Source organism: Phocoena sinus, chromosome 2 (assembly GCF_008692025.1).
Source record: "Phocoena sinus isolate mPhoSin1 chromosome 2, mPhoSin1.pri, whole genome shotgun sequence".
NCBI lineage: Eukaryota > Metazoa > Chordata > Mammalia > Artiodactyla > Phocoenidae > Phocoena > Phocoena sinus.
The window spans coordinates 128,626,411-128,645,206 of record NC_045764.1 but is presented as its reverse complement, the minus strand read 5'-3'; the positions used below and the strand labels follow the sequence as shown (position 1 = coordinate 128,645,206).

The window sequence follows — 18,796 nt, the reverse complement described above, 5'->3', positions numbered from 1 at the left end:
GAAATCAGGAAAATGATGCATGAAAAAAATGAATCATAAACAAAGGATGGAAACTAAAAAGGAACGAACTTAAGATTCTGGAGTTGAAATTAGGTAGTATAAAAGGCAGAATGGGTTAAACATCACAAAAAATGGGGGAAAAAATGACCATTTCATGAGATGAAGATTCTCTTCATTGCCTTCTTATGCACACAAAATGGTTATTTTGGTTTGGAAGCACATCTGGAGACATGAATTTAAGTGCAAGTATTTTATTTGGGGGATGATCCTAAGGAACACTGTTAAGGAACTGAAATAAGAAAAGACAAGAAGGCAGCCAGTAAAGGGTGAGTTATTAAGCCACTTTGGGCAACTTGAGCTGATCCTACTGGGGAACTCTGGGAGGCAATGTGGAAAAAGTCTCAAAATTATCTCAACCAAGAGATGTTAGGAACCTAGTTATTTATCCACCAACCCCTCACCTACCCAGCATCACTTGTTGGGGCTGCTTCCAGGGGCATTAATTCTCTAGGCTTCCCCTGTGTCTTGGCTGAGCATGCTCCTTGGCTAGAAAAATCCCTCAAAAACTCACAGTTTTTTGCACTAAGTGGCCTTTGGCATGAAGAGGTACATGCTAAAGAAAAGTGGACAGAGCGCCAACAGCATCTACGACAATGCAGATCTCAATATCTAAGTGATTAAAATGTGACTAACTGAATAGTTTGATTTTGGTCTTTTGATTGGAAGGAAAGAGAGCACACTTCAGCTAACCAAGAAAAGTTAAATTTATTGTAAAGATACCAATAAATTTGTGACATACCAGTACAGAAACCAAAGTAATGCCAGGTCTAATGGGAACTATAACAAATAAACAGGTAAGAAGCAATATAGCTACTTTGTCTCTTTTAAGGGCTATACTCATGACTTGTCTCTGCCTATCTCTTCCATTTATCTCTCTTTACTACTATATTAGTCAGGTTAGGCTGTGCTGTGTTACAGTAACACAGAACCCTCACATCTCTGGCTTAACACGCAAAAGCTAATTTTCCTCAGTTGTTCTTCAGGCAGTGAATCACCAATTCTGATAGCTGCTTTCTATGTGCAGATTCAGGGATCCAAACAGCTTTGATCTATGGTTCAACAAAATCTCAACACATTTTCCATAACTTTGTGCAGGAGATTTTCATTAACTCAGTCTGGAAGTAAGACACATTTCTGCACACATTTCTATGGCCAGACCTGGTCACAAAGTCTTGCCTAACAACAAAAGTTTGCATAGTCTCCCATACATACGCCCAGGAGGGAAAAGATATTGCTAAGCACTGATAACATCTGCCACGCCAGACATGTTCCTTGAAACTTTAGCTTCCATATAACGGTACTGGCTAATTTGGCTTCTAGTACACTTCATGACCTTTCTGGTTTGCACCTCCAATCAGTTTCCCAAATTCAAAATCCTAAGAGAAGAATTCCTATATTCCTATGTCCTATATTCTCCTGTATTGGTCTCCCAGCATTACCAAAAGTAATAACAACTAAATTTAAAAGAAATTGTGAATGACTTCTGACTTTGAGACTTAAACAGAGAAGAGCTTGTGGCAATGTTTACTGAACACCTACAGCAAAAGAATTCTGCTGACAAGTTAATTTTTCTAGCAAATTATCTGCTTCTTAAAGGCAGGGGAAAAGTATTTGAAAACTTGTAGAAAGTAGAGAAATTCACCAGGAAGACAGCTCCAGAGAACACTCTAAGGCGCAATGGCATGGGAACTGTACTGGGAAGCTTAAGAAGAAACTAGCTCTGGTTTCCTACCAGGATAGAATACATGATATATTGTCAGATTAACACTGTAACAGCGTATGTAAAGTAGAATTCCGAAATTTCAGATCAGAAACATGAGATGCTTTTTAATTCTGGCATGTAACAATATTAGATAGGAGAAAGGGAATTACAAGTAACAGTAGTCACACTCCTTCAGAAATTATTTCAAAATTCTTGTAAGAATTATTTTTTAGATATTTTCAAGTTATAACACACTTGTAACACATTTGTTACAAAAAGTGAAATAACCTAGAACAAAGTGTATAAAGGCTAAGCCAACATTTTTCTTTGCTTTTTGAACTTCTTAACCTTATTGATGTTTGTTTTTAACTTTAATAGATGTTCCCACACAGCTTACTTAGAATCTTTATTTACCATTAATTGACCATAGATATATGAGTCTATTTCTAAACTCTATTCTGTTTCATTGATATATATTTCTATCCTTAAGCCACTAACACAACAGGTTAATTACTGTAGCTTTTTAGTAAGTCTTAAAATCAGTTAGTATAAATCTTGCAAGTTGGATCTTTTTCAAAATACTTTTGGCTGTTCAAGCTTCTTTGCATCTTCAAGTAGATTTTGGAATCAGCTTGTCAATTGCTTACCCTCAAACACAGCCTTCTGAAAATTTTCATTGGAATTGCATTGAATCTATAAATCAATTGGGGGGAAATTGCCATCTAAACAATATTGAGTCTTACCAATCTATGAACATGGCATATCTCACCATTTATTAAAGTTGCTTTAATTTCTCTCTGAAACATTTTGTATTTGTCAGTGTATAGATCTTATACATATTTTGTTAATTCAAATTCATGAAATTTTGATGCTGTTATAAATGGTACAGTTTTAATATCAGTTGCTAATTGTGCATTGCTAATGTATTTTTGTATATTCAGTGCTTCCTCTTCATTCCGGCTAAAGAGAATATGAACGATTCCTGGTCCTATGTGTGCTCTGAGAATTGTTTAAATTACAAATCCAATAATTGCTCTTTCCTCAGAAGTTGTTATTGCCCATTCTTGTGGAGAGTAACCCTATACATGCACACATTGTGTTCAAGCACTCAAGCAAATCCACGTGCAGATTCCTTGAAACTGTCTGTCTGATTCTTTCCTCTCTCCAATTCTAGCTTCCTTCACCTCCCCAAAATTGAATCTCTTTCTCCTCAACTCAGGGAGATTGGTGGGCTTGTTTGGATTCCTCCTCTGTATCACAGTCTGGAAATTACCATTTGGTCGAAAGCCTGGTTGAAGGTAGGGCTCACCTCTTTGTCTGCCTTCTCTCAGGAATTATAATCCTACACTGTCTGTTATCTAGTGTCTGACAATAGTTGATTCCTATAGTTAATCCTGCTTTTTAGTCATTTATGGAAGGAGGATTATTCCCATATGGCCAAAAGAGGGAATTTTGCCCCTTTAATTTTTCATGTAATAATTTGTGTTGATAGTTTACCTGACACTCAACCGTACTAAGATTCCTGGGGAAATCCTAAGATCCTAACCTTTTGCTACAGCGTTGAAATCTGTTTGCTAATATCCTACTTAGCATCTTTACATCTATTACTTAGGTGGTTTAGGTCTATAGTTTTTGATTTATTGCATTCTCTGTTAAGTATATTATTATATTGTGTTACTAAACTTATGATGGCTTTATAAAGTGGACTAGGGAACACTCTATATTTTTCTTTAATTTAGGTTATTTCAATAACATTAAAATTACTTGTTCTTAAAAAGTTAACTAGAGCTCATCTGTATAACCATGCTATCCTTTTTAATGATAAATCAAAACTTAACCTTTAAAATGTCTTTTATGGAGGTTGGTCTATTTAAGCTTTCTACTTTGAAGGATTAATTCAGTTAATATAGCATTTTGCCAGGAAAATATCCATTTCTTTAAGTTTTAAAATTTGTTGTCATTGAGTTTCACATAGTACTGCCCCCAGGTTTGTTAATTGTGAGTTATATTGTACTTTCCATTATATTAATAGTTATATTTCCTTTCCCAGGCCTCATAATGCATGCATATATTTACTCTTAAGTGACAAAGAAAAGATAATAAGTAATCCCTCCAACAAAAATATTCTATTTCTCACCTATCCTTTCACATTTTTTCTCTCTCCCCAATTCTGAGGTCCTCAGAATACTTTTACTTTCCCATCAGCTCCTTACGCATCTTGTGGACTCTAAGATTCATTTGTTATTTAGTTTAAAATCCTTCTCAAGTATTTTTCTTAGATGGAATATGTGAGCGCTGTATTCTCTAAATTCTTGCAAAATCTTTTTTTAACCTGACAATCAAGTGATCTCTTGGCTGGCTATAAAATACTTAGACATCTTCTTTTACTTCTAGTAGGCTGTAGAATTTATTTCACATTCTTTGTGCCTTCAGGGCTGCAAAATAGAAATCCAATGCCAATCTGATTCTTTCCTTTTTATAATTAAGTTGTTTCTGTCTGAGAGCTTGTAGATGTTCTTTTTTCCTTGGAGTTCAAGAATTGTATCTGTATGTGCTTGAGTCTTTTTTTTAAATCAATGTCACGTATAATTCTAAAATCCTTTCAATCTGTAATCTTATATCAGGAAAATTATTTTTTTCAGTTGTGATCTTTCCTCCATCTGTGCCTTTTCCTCTTTCTAGGATTCCTATTATTCACAAGTTGGGTCTCCTGGATTTATTCTCCAGCTGTTTTACCTTAATATAAGATTCATTAAATTTCCATCTTCCCAGATTCTCCTGTCTACCCTTTCCAAAGTACTAGTCTCATATTACTCATAGTTAGAAACAGAATTTGAATAAGGTCATGTTCCAGTAGTACTAAATGGGCAAAACACTCTTAATTTACTGTAATTATTGCATAATTAAAAAGAAAAAAGAATATTAACAATAAATAAATATGTAAGTTATTAAAGGATGGCACAAACATTACAAGTTTAAAATTAAATACTAATGGGTTAAGTTACCCCATTAAAAAGTTTCCTCAAATTTCTTTTGAAATAGAACATCACCTCCATTACTTTCAAATAATGCAATTTTTACAAACCACATTCAGCAATATCCTTAATCACAAAATAAATACAGAATATGTTTATCTATTTTTCAGAGAATCTTAAAGTGCCAGAGCCTTTAATCAGCTCCTTTCATTGATTTTTTTTCCCCCTGTACCTAAGGATTGATGGCACTAGAAGAGAAGGTGTGGGGAAGAGAGAGAATTTTTTCTCCTCTGAGTGTTCATTCTTTAGAATCAGAGACAGTTATGTTAATAATCAAGCACTGTAGTCAAAAGTAAATAGGAAAGCACCTAAATTTTTCATTGGAAAACACTTGTCTTTAAAAAAAATGGAAAAGCTGCTAGTACATTTTAAGTTTGCTCAACTTGTTGCTAAAGAACATCATTTGGGTGAATAGTAAGTTTCAGAGGCACTTTACACAAATGAAAACATCTGCAGTCACTCCAGGAATGATAAAATTACAGGGCTGTCAATCCTCATGCTTCAGGGCATGGGCTGATCACCAGCTGGAAGAGAGAAGATAGTCCCTATAGTATTTCTATAGTATCAACTACATTCAGATTTTTATTTCCTTTAAATACAACTCATTGGAGGGTTGTAAAGTACATATTGCCAAATACTGCAACATGAGGGGAAAATATAAAATATTTTAGAGAAACAAATTCAAGAAAATGCTAAACTATCAGAGAAGGTAAGCAGAATAAGCATAGAAGTTAAAAAAAGATCATTTGGTTTACAAGCAGCTCATGCAGCTCAATAACAAAAAAACAAACAACCCAATCCAAAAATAGGCAGAAGACCTAAATAGACATTTCTCCAAAGAAGATATACAGATTGCCAACAAACACATGAAATGATGCTCAACATCATTAATCATTAGAGAAATGCAAATCAAAACTACAATGAGATATCATCTCACACTGGTCAGTATGGCCATCATCAAAAAATCTAGAAACAATAAATGCTGGAGAGGGTGTGTAGAAAAGGGAACACTCTTGCACTCTTGGTGGGAATGTAAATTGATACAGCCACTATGGAGAACAGTATGGAGGTTCCTTAAAAAACTACAAATAGGGCTTCCCTGGTGGCACAGTGGTTGAGAGTCCGCCTGCCGACGCAGGGGACATGGGTTCGTACCCCGGTCCGCGAAGATCCCACATGCCGCGGAGCAGCTGGGCCCATGAGCCATGGCCGCTGAGCCTGCCCATCCAGAGCCTGTGCTCCGCGAGGGAAGAGGCCACAGCAGTGAGGGGCCTATGTACCGCAAAAAAAAAAAAAAAAACTACAAATAGAACTACCATATGACCCAGCAATCCCACTACTGGGCATATACCCTGAGAAAACCATAATTCAAAAAGAGTCATGTACCAAAATGTTCATTGCAGCTCTATTTACAATAGCCAGGACATGGAAGCAACCTAAGTGTCCATCAATAGATGAATGGATAAAGAAGATGTGGCACATATATACAATGGAATATTATTCAGACATAAAAAGAAACGAAATTGAGTTATTTGTAGTAAGGTGGATAGACCTAGAGTCTGTCATACAGAGTGAAGTAAGTCAGAAGAAGAAAAACAAATACTGTATGCTAACACATATATATGGAATCTAAGAAAAAAAAAAATGTCATGAAGAACCTAGGGGTAAGACAGGAATAAAGACACAGACCTACTAGAGCATGGACTTGAGGATATGGGGAGGGGGGAGGGTAAGCTGTGACAAAGTGAGAGAGTGGCATGGACATATATACACTACCAAACGTAAAATAGGTAGCTAGTGGGAAGCAGCCACATAGCACAGGGAGATCAGCTTGGTGGTTTGTGACCACCTAGAGGGGTGGGAGGGAGGGAGACGCAAGAGGGAAGAGATATGGGAACATATGTATATGTATAACTGATTCACTTTCTTATAAAGCAGAAACTAACACACCATTGTAAAGCAATTATACTCCAATAAAGATGTTAAAAAAAAAAAAAGATCATTTGGGGTATTTATCACACACAAAGCCTGACAGAGAGTAGAGCTCAGCAGTTGTTGAATGAATGAATGAACAAAGAAAGAAAGAAGTCCCAGCCTCACCAATATTTGACCTTCAGAACTTTGCTTATCCTCAGTTTACTCATCTTTAAAATGGGGATAATTATACTCATCTCTTCTTATTATTACAGAGATTGAACTAGGTATGCATGTAAATAAATTAACTTATGTCCTGGAACAGTGTGAACACTAAACAAATGATACTCATTTAAATCTCCTGTTTGATTTAGCTAATCCTGACCAAATAGATTTAACAAATCATCTCAATATATTTCATATTTCATGGATTTCATATATATCTGTCACAGGTCTAGAGACTGGGAAGTACAAGGTCAAGGTGTTGGCAAATTTGGTAACTGGTGAAGATCCTCACAACGGTGGTCTTCTCATGGTAACCTCACATGATGGAGGGGGCAAGGGAGATTTCTTGGGCTACTTTTATAAGAGCACTAATCCCATTCATGAAGGCTCTGCCAAGGGCCACACCTCCTGATACCATCACCTTGGGAGTTAGGATTTCAAGATAGGAATTTTGGGGCGACACTTTCAATCCATAGCAGATGTTATACTGTGATAAGCAAAGTTCAAACTCATAAAAAGAGTAACAGCTGCACACCTTGAAATGTCCAAAGCACTGGCTCAAGGCTACTACAATCAGCCAAATGCATATAAAAGTCATTTGAAGGATTGTAAATTATGAGTGGTACTGACGCTCCTTTCTAACAATTTATTAATTATTAACTACTTGTTATTAGCAAATTATCTTGGGACCTATAAATTAGATGTATCCTGCAAATAGATAATGTTCCAACCTCGAAGAAGTTCAATGTTTATAAACAGAGTACATATGCCTTTGGATGCTCTGGACTCAACTAGTTAAAAGCTAGGTTAAAAATAAATCACATAGAAATCAACTATACTCCAATATATATATTTTTAATATCACATAGCATTTGTAATTAACATAACTTAAAAAACAATGAAAAATTTTTCCCCAAATAATGATCACGTGCTGTTTTTACTGCAGTTGAAGGTGGGAAAGATAACCAGATAACCTAGTTTACGGACTATTTCTCCAAGGGCAGGGTTATAAAAAGTCCTTTTTTTTTTCTGCACAGTAGAGTGATTTAAGTGAGCTGCATATAATCAAGTTATCTCTTTTTTGGAAGGCAGAAAATTAGAAGATTTGTTAAAACTTGGAAAGAAATTTTGTCATTTACTTCATGAAACACTCAGCAAAACAGCCATGTGCAACTTCAGATAAGTTATTACCTCAGAATATCACTAAGTCACTTAACATAAATATGAGTTTTTTGTTTTTTGGATTTTCTTGTTCGCCATCATCAAATCAACAGTTCTGCAGGCAAGGGGCAGGACCAATTATCTCCAGCGATGTTTGGGGAGAGGGAGAAGAATGGAGCTTAATATATGAGGACTAACACTAGAACTAGGCCCCCACCATCACCATCACCTCTCGCACTTCACTAGAAGAAACAGAAAGAATCCATCATTCTGGAAGCTGTGGTAGATGCTCGGGCCACATAAGATTGAATAAAGCTATTTGGAGTCACACACTGAGACTCGACAGTGACACAGTGATTCATCTACAGAGCTAGTTTACTAAACTACGGGCACTCAGAAATAAGCAACGCATTCCTGCCTCAACTGAACCAAAGGTTCTACTGGCCTTGTGAAAGCTTAGCCAGGTGCTGAGAGCTCCGGTGAGAGGACAGCTTTGGGGGGAGGAGGACTGAAGAGGGGACAGAAGCTCTTTTACATGAAGAGGGGATATAGAGACACGTTCACACCGCAAGGTAAGAAGCCTCTGGGCCAAGCCTGAATTGAAAGCGTGAAATGAAGGGGGCATAGATTTTAACTAATATATTGAGCCTTTACGTGGGTCGCGTAGTTTAAATCTCACAGCAACACTAGGAAATCGATACTGTCAATCCCCTTTTAGGCACCAGGAACAGGGAGAAAAAGAAGCAAGAAGCCTGTTGCCAGGCCTGCGCCGTCAGACCCCCGGGATGCAGGAGCGCAGGGGCCGGCTTTCGCGAGTTCCTGAGCGGGAGAATGGCCCGGCTCGGGTACAGAAACCTAGGCCTGGGTGAGGCGCCAGCAGCGGAAGAAGGTGGGGTCTCCCGCGCGGCGCAGCACTGGCGAGCGGAGATCGGCGCGGAGACTACAGCTGCAAGCCAAACGCAGACTTCGGCGACAGGCACCAGCCCCTCTACCAGCCCCCTCGCAGCGCGGAGGGGTTTCTCACGCCCCGCTCTTGGGCGACTGAGCCGGAGGTCGGAAGGAAGCGGGGCGAGGGATGAGTCATCCCGCCTAATCCCTCCTTCCCGGTCCCCTCGCCTCCGCACGCCGGCCCCCTCCCGAGATTATGCAGCCCGAAACGAAGACTCCCCTCATCCTCAGAATCCTCCACCAAACCCCCCGTGGCCTGCGGAGGAGAGGAGAAGGACGGGGCGTGTGGCCAATGAGAGCTTTGCTCTCTCGCCCGCCGTCCAATAAGCCGCTGCTTACAGGCTGGGGCGGGACTAGAGGGGCAGGAGCGGGCGGTCCCGGGTTGGCGCTCGGCGCCGCGGTTCGGTGGCTCACAGAGAGAGCGCCTCACAGGGAGTCGGCGCCTAAGCGACGCGGGAAGGCGCCACTGCCAACGCCACCGCCGCCGCTGCTGGCCAAGGTGCTGGACACGACAGGCCGGCCGGCCACCTCGTCAGTTCAGGATCCAGTTGCAGCCGCCGCTGCTTCGCTCCCAGCCAGGTCCCCATGGAAGAGATGGAAGAAGAGTTAAAATGCCCCGTGTGCGGCTCCTTCTATCGGGAGCCCATCATCCTGCCTTGCTCTCACAATATATGTCAGGCGTGCGCCCGCAACATCCTGGTGCAGACCCCGGAGTCGGAGTCGCCCCAGAGCCGACGGGCCTCGGGCTCCGGGGTCTCCGACTATGATTATCTGGACCTTGACAAGATGAGCCTGTACAGCGAGGCGGACAGCGGCTATGGCTCCTACGGGGGGTTCGCCAGCGCCCCCACTACCCCGTGCCAGAAGTCCCCCAACGGCGTACGTGTGTTCCCCCCGGCTATGCCGCCACCGGCCACACACCTGTCACCGGCCTTGGCCCCGGTGCCCCGCAACTCCTGTATCACCTGCCCCCAGTGCCACCGCAGCCTCATCCTGGATGACCGGGGGCTCCGCGGCTTCCCCAAGAACCGCGTCCTGGAAGGGGTAATTGACCGCTACCAGCAGAGCAAAGCGGCGGCCCTTAAGTGCCAGCTTTGCGAGAAGGCACCCAAGGAGGCCACCGTCATGTGCGAACAGTGCGATGTCTTCTACTGTGATCCGTGCCGCCTGCGCTGCCACCCGCCCCGGGGGCCCCTAGCCAAGCACCGCCTGGTGCCCCCGGCCCAGGGCCGCGTGAGCCGGCGGCTGAGCCCGAGAAAGGTCTCCACCTGCACAGACCACGAGCTGGAGAACCACAGCATGTACTGCGTGCAGTGCAAGATGCCCGTGTGCTACCAGTGCTTGGAGGAGGGCAAACACTCCAGCCACGAAGTCAAGGCTCTGGGAGCCATGTGGAAACTGCACAAGGTGAGTCCTAAGAAAACCCACCCCTAACTCCCCGCGCCTCCGATCCTCCGGTTTTGCAGCAGACGGTCCCCCTCTTCTACGCACAGAGCCTCCCAACTGGGGCGCAATGCAGGTGCCTCCAATATCTGCTTCCCCCGTCTGGTGCATTGCAGGAAGCGCAGGGGACCGTAAACGGCGCACAGGGGAGTTGAACCTCTCCAGAGAGTTGAACCTCTCCAGAGAGTTGTTTCGGGGATGCGTAGAGCGGGTCTCCCGGTGCACGCTGCCTGCGAGCCAGGCTTAGGGCGCCCCCTCCCCGCCGCGGACGTGCAGCTCTCGGCGGCCACCAGCGTGCGGGAAGGCGATGAGTAGCTGGGCCGATCCGCGACTGTGCTCAGGGCCGCCAGGGAAGCTCCAGGGCAGAGCCGGTTGTGGGGCTCCGGCCGTGGTCCCCGGGGAGGAGGTGGGCGCGGCTGGGCGGCGCGGACCGCTGGGTGCTGGAGCTGCTGGATAGGCTGGAGCCTGGATTCTCAGAGGGGGCGGGGAACACGCCGCGAGCTGAATGCTGATAAGTCGGCGCTGGCCCAAGCCCAGCGGCAGCGCAGTAAGGATGCGGGTCCGGGTGCTTTGCGCACAGAGGTGTGCGAATGTGGAGTGGGGTGGAGAAAAAAAAGAAAGAAAGAAAGAAAAAAAAATCCTGTAGTCGCCATGGCAACACGGCCTGAAGGCTGCGGCCCTGACCCTCGCGGAGGGGATCTAGGCTGGAGTAGCAGGACTGGAGGTTTCTGCGCGTTCGCGGCCTGAAAGCTAGGCAGGTGCATCTCCCAGTCTCCCAGTGTAACCCCCTCCTATCGATCACCCACACACCTATTTGTCCAGAGTCCAACCCTTTTCCTCACAGTCAGTAGTTGTCTGTGAAAATTTGGGGACACCTGTTACCAAATTTATCTTTCTGATGTCATTTGATAGTACCTCCGCCAAAGCTAGCCTCCGGAACAGGGCCTTTAACGACTTGTTAGGTGATGCCACTCCTCTGTTCAAAATCCTCCAACTGCCCCCCGCGTTTCTTAGATGGTCCTTAGGGTAGTCCACCAGGACCTCACATGACCTGTTCCCACTTGGCCTCATCGCCCTCATTTCCTCCCATTCCCTCTGCTTCAGCCACGCAGTCCCTCTTGCTGTTCCTCCACCAACACCAGGCCCCTTCTGAACCCGGGGCCTTTGCATTTGATGTTCCTTCAGCCTGCATCTCAACAGTTCACTCTCTTGCCTCCTTCAGATCATTATTCAGATGTCACCCTTGCAGTGAGACCTTTCTGAACCCCTTGGTTCCCTCCCCGCTTTATTTTCCTCAGTAGTACTTACCACTAACTGGGATGCTATACATTTTAACTATCATGTTACTTTTGTATTTATCTATTGCCCTCCCGCACAACATACACAAACAAAATAAGCTTCGTGAGGAAAGAGATCTTTATAATGTTATTGCCCACACTGCTTAGAAGGAAGGGAACCACTCTTGAGGAGATGTACATGAATTGGACTTTTACTTTTTAAATAATCGACTTAGTTGGGTGTGCAAAGGGCAAGGCAGGGGTTCAGGACTCTTGTAGGGAGGTTTTCTTCACATCATTGCGTTGCAAGCCCCAGGATGAGGCAGGGCAGTAGAGATGGTGTTCAGGCATCAGCTCTGCCCCACTCAGGGTTTCCTGGCATTCCTTGGAGACTAGAAAGGCTAGCCTTTGAGAGAGGCCTTGGGGTTAAGGAGGAGAACATTGATATTTTATTTGCAGCAAGAAAAAATAAAATAAAATAAAACATCACCATATTCAGCCATCTGGGAGCTCAACTCAATACTGAATGGGATCCATGTTTACAGTCATTTATGCTCTCACATATAGTCTATTAAACTGTATTAGTACTGATGGAGAGACTTAATTCAGCACAAATTTGAGCTCCCCTCCTAGGTACATGCCACTATTTTTTAAACACTTCAATTTGTTTAAATGATGTTTAATTTTGAAAGTTTTCAGAACTTTAGTTCATGGCCAATTTTTTCTTCATATTATGATTTCACTCTTAAACTGCTAACTATAGCCTATGTTAAATTGCCCTACAAAACTCTCCTTGGAACTAAGAAACTAATCACCTGTCTGGAAAAAGAACTTAGAGGCACATGCTAATTAGGATGGTCAAACCACTGCATTATTCTTCTATGAAGAAGAGCCTATACTTTATCCATTAAGACCAAAGGCAGCCTTTAAATCTCCGCCAAGCCCCATGTAGATTTGAAATGTTAAACCATTTGTTTTATCGGTAATGGACATTGTGAGTAGACACTGTGGTGTGGACAGGGTTGAAATTTGGATGTCTGCTAAAAAAGAATAATGTAAAGCCCTTCAGACATGACATAAGTAGGCTAGGAAGGGAATATTGGTTCATTTTTTAAAAAGACCATTTCTTCTCTGATCTTTTGCACATTTTTTCAAAAGAGTAAATAGTTATATTTTTGTTCAGTCAATATCAAGATTATTAAACTGCCAATAAATATAAGGCAGAAGGATGACAGATTTTAACATTTACTTAGCATCTGTTAGATGAACAACAAACATTATTCCCCCACCTTAACTCCTTAATAAGGTAATGTGATAATGTGCGATTTTCTCCTATGTCTATTTATCTTCCATCCTCACAAAAAGCTTATGGGCCAGAGTTTCTATGTCCTTCAAAACATAGGAGAGCAAAGAATTACACTAAGTAGTTCTCCCAAAGTTGGGCAGTTAGTTATCCACACAAGTTATCACCAGACCTGAAAGTTTTCATTAATATTTAGTCATTTCCAGGGATAAAGAAAACCCTGTAAATAACTGTTTCCCTCAGAAAGTCATCATCTTACACATTTAAGACAAAATGGCTGAAGTTTATCTTTTAAATGGTATTAAAAACAACTAGTTGAAATTCATTAGTTGTCAATTGACTAAATTTAAATACGTTTCAGATATAGATGGCCTTCAAAATCCATGAAAAATGATCCAGGAAGTGGCCTTATAGGGCAAATATCTGGTGACACTTTTTATTTAGTATCAGCACTTGCTCTATTCCTTATCAAACTTGGGTTGGTATAAAGAATTGCTACTCACACAAAAAAAGATTTTGTAGACATTTTCATATAGGCAATTGGAAACATTATTATTACTTTGTAATTTTGGCAATTCATATTTCTAAATCTAACATTATCCTTGAATTCTTGGTGTATTTTATCCATCACTGAATCAGTAATACATTTGTAACCGTTCCTTTGTGTTTGTACTGTTGAGCAAGAATTTTCTTTTCCTTTGTACTCTAAACACTGACTATTCATTCTGAATCTTGTCTCAAATGTTATTTCTCTATTACCTTCTTTTTTTTAAACAAAGATTTGCAAGTTAAACATTTTAAAATAAATCATCAGTTATTATGGTTTCACCTTCGAAGACTTCTGGAAAAAATACCTGCTTTGTAGTATGGTGGCATCTCATCAAAAATTTGTGTAGTAAATGTGTTATTTAATGTAACCAAAGTGGTGTTCAGTTTTATATATATATATATATTATAATTATATTATTATATATATTATTATAATATATTACATATATTATAATATATGTAATATATATCAGCAGTAAATACAATATAATCTAGATGTCTGTATGGTAAATGTAACAGGTAACATATGTTCATGTTTTTAACTTCTTAAAAATTTACTTTTAGTATAATCAGAACGTTCTGTGAGCACTGTAAATATTCTTACAGGTATTAAGGAGAATGTTGAATTCAGAAGAATGAATTGTTCCTCTTTGTGCTGAGGCAGAAATAGAAAGAACTAGATGAGGTTCTGGGTTCCAGACCAGATGCTGCCACTTACTCGCTGGTAATTTTAAGCAAGTCTATAACCTCTCTGTGCTTCCTACACACAGGATGTAAAGCACCTAAAACTATATTTTTGAAAATATTTTGAAAAAGTAATTTAGATGTTTATAACTTACTAATTTCAGTTGGCAAAATAGAAAGTTTTTGCATAAAACGGAAGTTACTGTCTCACTAGTCAACAGTTACTGCATAAAAATCTCATCCCCCAATTTGGGATAATTTGCTTGCTCCTTACAGAGCACAAGGTGCCATACAAAGGCTACTCTTAAAGGTGGCCTAAAAGAGTGAGCCAGATCCTCATGCGTCCTTGGAGAATAGTCAGTTGAATTAACCCCAAGGAACAAGGACACACACAAAGATTTTTTTGTTTTTTTGTTTTTTTGCGGTACGCAGGCCTCTCACTGTTGTGGCCTCTCCCATTGCGGAGCACAGGCTCTGGACACGCAGGCTCAGTGGCCATGGCTCACGGGCCTAGCCGCTCCGCGGCATGTGGGATCTTCCCGGACCGGGGCATGAACCCGCGTCCCCTGCATCAGCAGGCGGACTCTCAACCACTGCGCCACCAGGGAAGCCCTTATTTGTATATTAAACAAAGGTATTTTGTTTTTCAATTACAAAGCTAAAATGATAACTGATATGATTCAGTTTTGAAGATATTATCACTTTTGAAGCAGCAGAAATTTTTCTTCCTGTATATACCATGAAAAGATGCTATTAACTGGAATTTCAGATCAACTCACAGTTTTCATAAAATTAGAGAAAACTGTCACAGCCATCTGTCATTGAGTAATAAATATAATGCACAGGCAAAAATTATCCTTACCATGAGTACAATAAATTGCACTTCTCTCACCTAAGCACCTTTCAAAGTGTGTGTATTCGTATAACTTAGTCTTGGCACAGAGGAGGCTAGAACCTATTGTATGATAAATGTTTAAGAAAAAAATAGTTCTAAATAATATTGTTTTTTATCAGTTTTATCAGAGATTGTTGGTAGTAAGGAACAGAAACCCACTTAGGGGATCTCAGAGGATTTCATGGGAAATAAGATCAACTCACAAGGAGACTGGAACTGGAAATCTAGAGATTAAATTCACTTCTGTGTATCAGTCAGCTTGGACTAAGTTATGCTGCAGTAACAAACAATTTTTTTGTTTTAAAAAACAAAAAAATAATTTTTTAATTAAAAAATTAATTTTGTAAATTCTCAATGAATTACAACAATATCATATAATTTCTTACAATAATACCCACTGAAAGTCAGCTCTGGCCCTTCTCCACATCCTCCTTATTCTTGAACTTAGGCTGAAAGAGCATGTTTGGAACACACCAACCTTAGGGCAGAGAGAAGGGAGTAGAGCAGAACCACTCAATAGCACTTAAAGTTTCCACTCAGACATTGCATGTCTCTTCTGCTTACATTCCATTGGCTAAAACAAACCATGTGACCAAGACTGACATCGGTGCTACAGGAAATTCACTCTTCCAACAGAGAAAGGCACCGAGAAGAGCCTTGTAGAGGAGGACAGAGAATATTTTGAACAAATAATACAGTCTGGTGTATGCCTAACTCTCTCATGCCTGCTTCTCTCTCTGGATGGGCTTCGTTGGGCTGCACGAGGCCTGACATGACTCCTCCAGCCCCAGTGCAGCATGACATTTCTGTTCAAGTATCCACTCTCATCTAACGACTGTCTCTGTGTCTCTTAGGCCACATTTTGAAGTTTAGAGAAAGAATGTGATTGGCCCAACTTGAGTCAGGGGTCTACTGATGACTGCCTAGGTCACAAGCCTACCCCTTTAGTGAGGTGTATGCAGAAGACTTGGGTGAGACAAGTGAGGCACTCACCTTGGGTGAAAAACATAAGGGGGTACCAAAAACTCAGTAATCAGGATAAAAAATATTGTAAGGCAATGTCTTAAAAAACAAAGATGAATACAAAAACTCCATGATGAGCAGAATATCAACATTTTAAATGTTGATCAGTAACAGTGCCATGCTAAAGCCATATTGGAGCCTGAGTCTGAAGGGAAAATCAGTAGTATTGATCCTATCTTTGTTTAAGATTTTGCTCTTCTGTTCATCATGTATTTTAGGGCATTCATTTTTATTTTTAAAAATATTCCATTAAAATATTAGTGTCGACTACTGAGGTTTTTTGGCACCCTTTTAAATTCTGCATCAAGGAGAGTGCCCTACTCCCCTCACCCTAGTCCTGGCCCTAATGAACAGACACTTGATACAAACCTGGCTCCTGGTTTCACTGTTCAGCTGGAGGAAAGCCCAGGGCAGAATGCCTTTGTGAGCAGCAGGGACAGGGAGACACTGACCGGCGCCTCTTGTACAGTCTAAGAGGAAACCATTCTGAGTGCAGAAGAAAGCCTTTTTGCTCTCCCTGGATCTTCTGCATTTTAAATACAGCACTAATTTCTTGAGATGCTTCAAAAGTGGAGCAACAGGGGCTTCCCTGGTGGCGCAGTGGTTGAGAGTCCACCAGCTGATGCAGGGGACATGGGTTCGTGCCCCAGTCCGGGAAGATTCCACATGCCGCGGAGTGGCTAGGCCCGTGAGCCATGGCCCCTGAGCCTGCGCGTAAAAAAAAAAAAAGTGGAGAAACAGAGTTGATGAAGAAAAAGAAGACGGAAGAGGGTAGAGAACACTGATAGCTATAGCTCAGTGCTTCCTCTCCCCAGTAATGCTCCACCACCAAGCAGCTTGTGTGGTTATTCCTACTGCTATTATATATTATGGTAAATGTGGCCACCTAAGAGCAAAGTGATCCCTCACTTGGCTTGTGTATGAGTGAAGGAAGGAGGACAGAAGGTGCCAAAACACAATTTTGCACTAACTTCAGGTGCCTCTTGAAAAGTATGTGATTGGGTTGGGAGTGGGGGGAATCATATAGTTTCATTTCAGTAATTCCATCTATTTGTTAGAAGAAAAGCGTGTATAGCAACCATAGAGTTTAGTGTTCTGTGTTGTTTATGTTTTGGTCTCATAACGGCAGTATTCTTCTTACTTAGTTAAGTGCTTCCCCACACCACCACATTCCTGCCTCTGCTCAGTCCTTGTGATTCTGGTGGGCTGCCAATCCAGTGCTCTGCCTTACCTGGCCAAGTGGGAGGACATGTGACATAGGCCTGACCAAGTGTCACACCCTATCCCACTGGCCAAAGTGATTAATTCAAAAAATGAGCACATGAAGAAAGCCAATCCAATCAGAGTCCTCTTCTGAGGTTTATAGATACTGAATCAGGGACAGAAGAGCATTGCTTTCCTCTGGGCTTGTTGCAGCTAGAATAAAAGCCAGAGGTGTCTGTGTCCCTGACTCTTCCTCTTCCTCTTCCATTAGTAGAAGAAAGTAAGGCAATCCCCAGAGTTACAGAGGTAAGAAACAGAGACTTCTGAGAACACTGTTGAGTCCCTGGAACCCTTCATAACCCCTTTCTACCCCCTCCTGCCTTTGCAGTTAAGTGAGTCAGCAAACCTCCCCCTCCTTTTTCTCTTTGGCTAGTTTGTATTGGTTTTCTGTCACTTTCAACTGAGATTTAGCACGTATAAACATTTGTATCTGAAGATACTAATTCTTATTCATTTTAAGTATTATCTGTAGAATACTATAGTTGGAAGGCTGCATTCTGATGCCATAAATACAAAAAAAGCAGTTTTGATTCAATGAAGCAGAAATTATATAATATTTAATCTAACTCTGTCTACTCGTTGACCACTGTGTAATCTTCACTAGTTTTTGGCTAGTCTCCTCTATTCTTATTGAGAGATTGCTTACAAAGAAGCCTCAGGGATTTTTTTTTTAACCAATTCTAAATTTCTTGGCATATATGGTGATGTTATGGTTAAGACCAACAGGCTGGACAGGGAGGTTCTGAAATCAAACTTCTGCCCAAAATCAATTTTGTTTTCAAAGGCAAGAAACTTCTGAAGACATGCATGTTGTTTTGACCCATTCTCTAGGTGGGAATTTTTTTAAGTGTATTCCCTCGAAGTTTCCATAATTAAATAAGTTTGAGACTCTCTACTCTACACATGCTCTTGGTGATCCACATTCTGCATTGTTATATCCATATACCGATCGATCCTGAAACAAAGAAACCTGCTTGGTTCAACCTAGAATTTTCCAAACTTATTTGACTTTGGAAACTCTTTTCTGTTTGTTCGTTTCCTTTTTTTTCAGCTTTATTGAGACGTTATTGATGTATATATAAATTTAAGGTGTACAACATGATGATTTGATACATGTATATGCTGTAAAATGATTACCACAGTAAGATTAGTTAACACGTCCATCCCCTCGCATAATTATCATTCTTTTTTTAACTTTCAAGTATATAATACAGCATTTTGAATTATAGTCACCATGCTGTACGTTAAATCCCCATAACGTTTATCCTATAGCTGGACATTTGTACCCTTTAGCCAACATCTCTCCACTTCCCC

The 18,796-nt window shown here is 41.2% G+C and overlaps 1 protein-coding gene across 5 annotated transcripts in view; it reads left to right on the top strand.

The window, feature by feature from the left end:
• Nucleotides 1-9,439: 9,439 nt before the first annotated feature.
• TRIM9 (tripartite motif containing 9) overlaps nucleotides 9,440-18,796 on the top strand; it is a 112,616-nt gene continuing 103,259 nt past the window's right edge. For 3 of the 5 annotated variants that reach the window (XM_032623206.1, XM_032623204.1, XM_032623207.1), the window contains exon 1: nucleotides 9,480-10,452. In XM_032623206.1, the coding sequence (XP_032479097.1) occupies nucleotides 9,631-10,452 (822 nt within the window). In that variant the 5' untranslated portion in view covers nucleotides 9,480-9,630. Of the gene's footprint in view, nucleotides 10,453-18,796 lie in introns of all 5 variants that reach the window. The other 2 variants (XM_032623205.1, XM_032623203.1) reach the window with 1 other exon arrangement.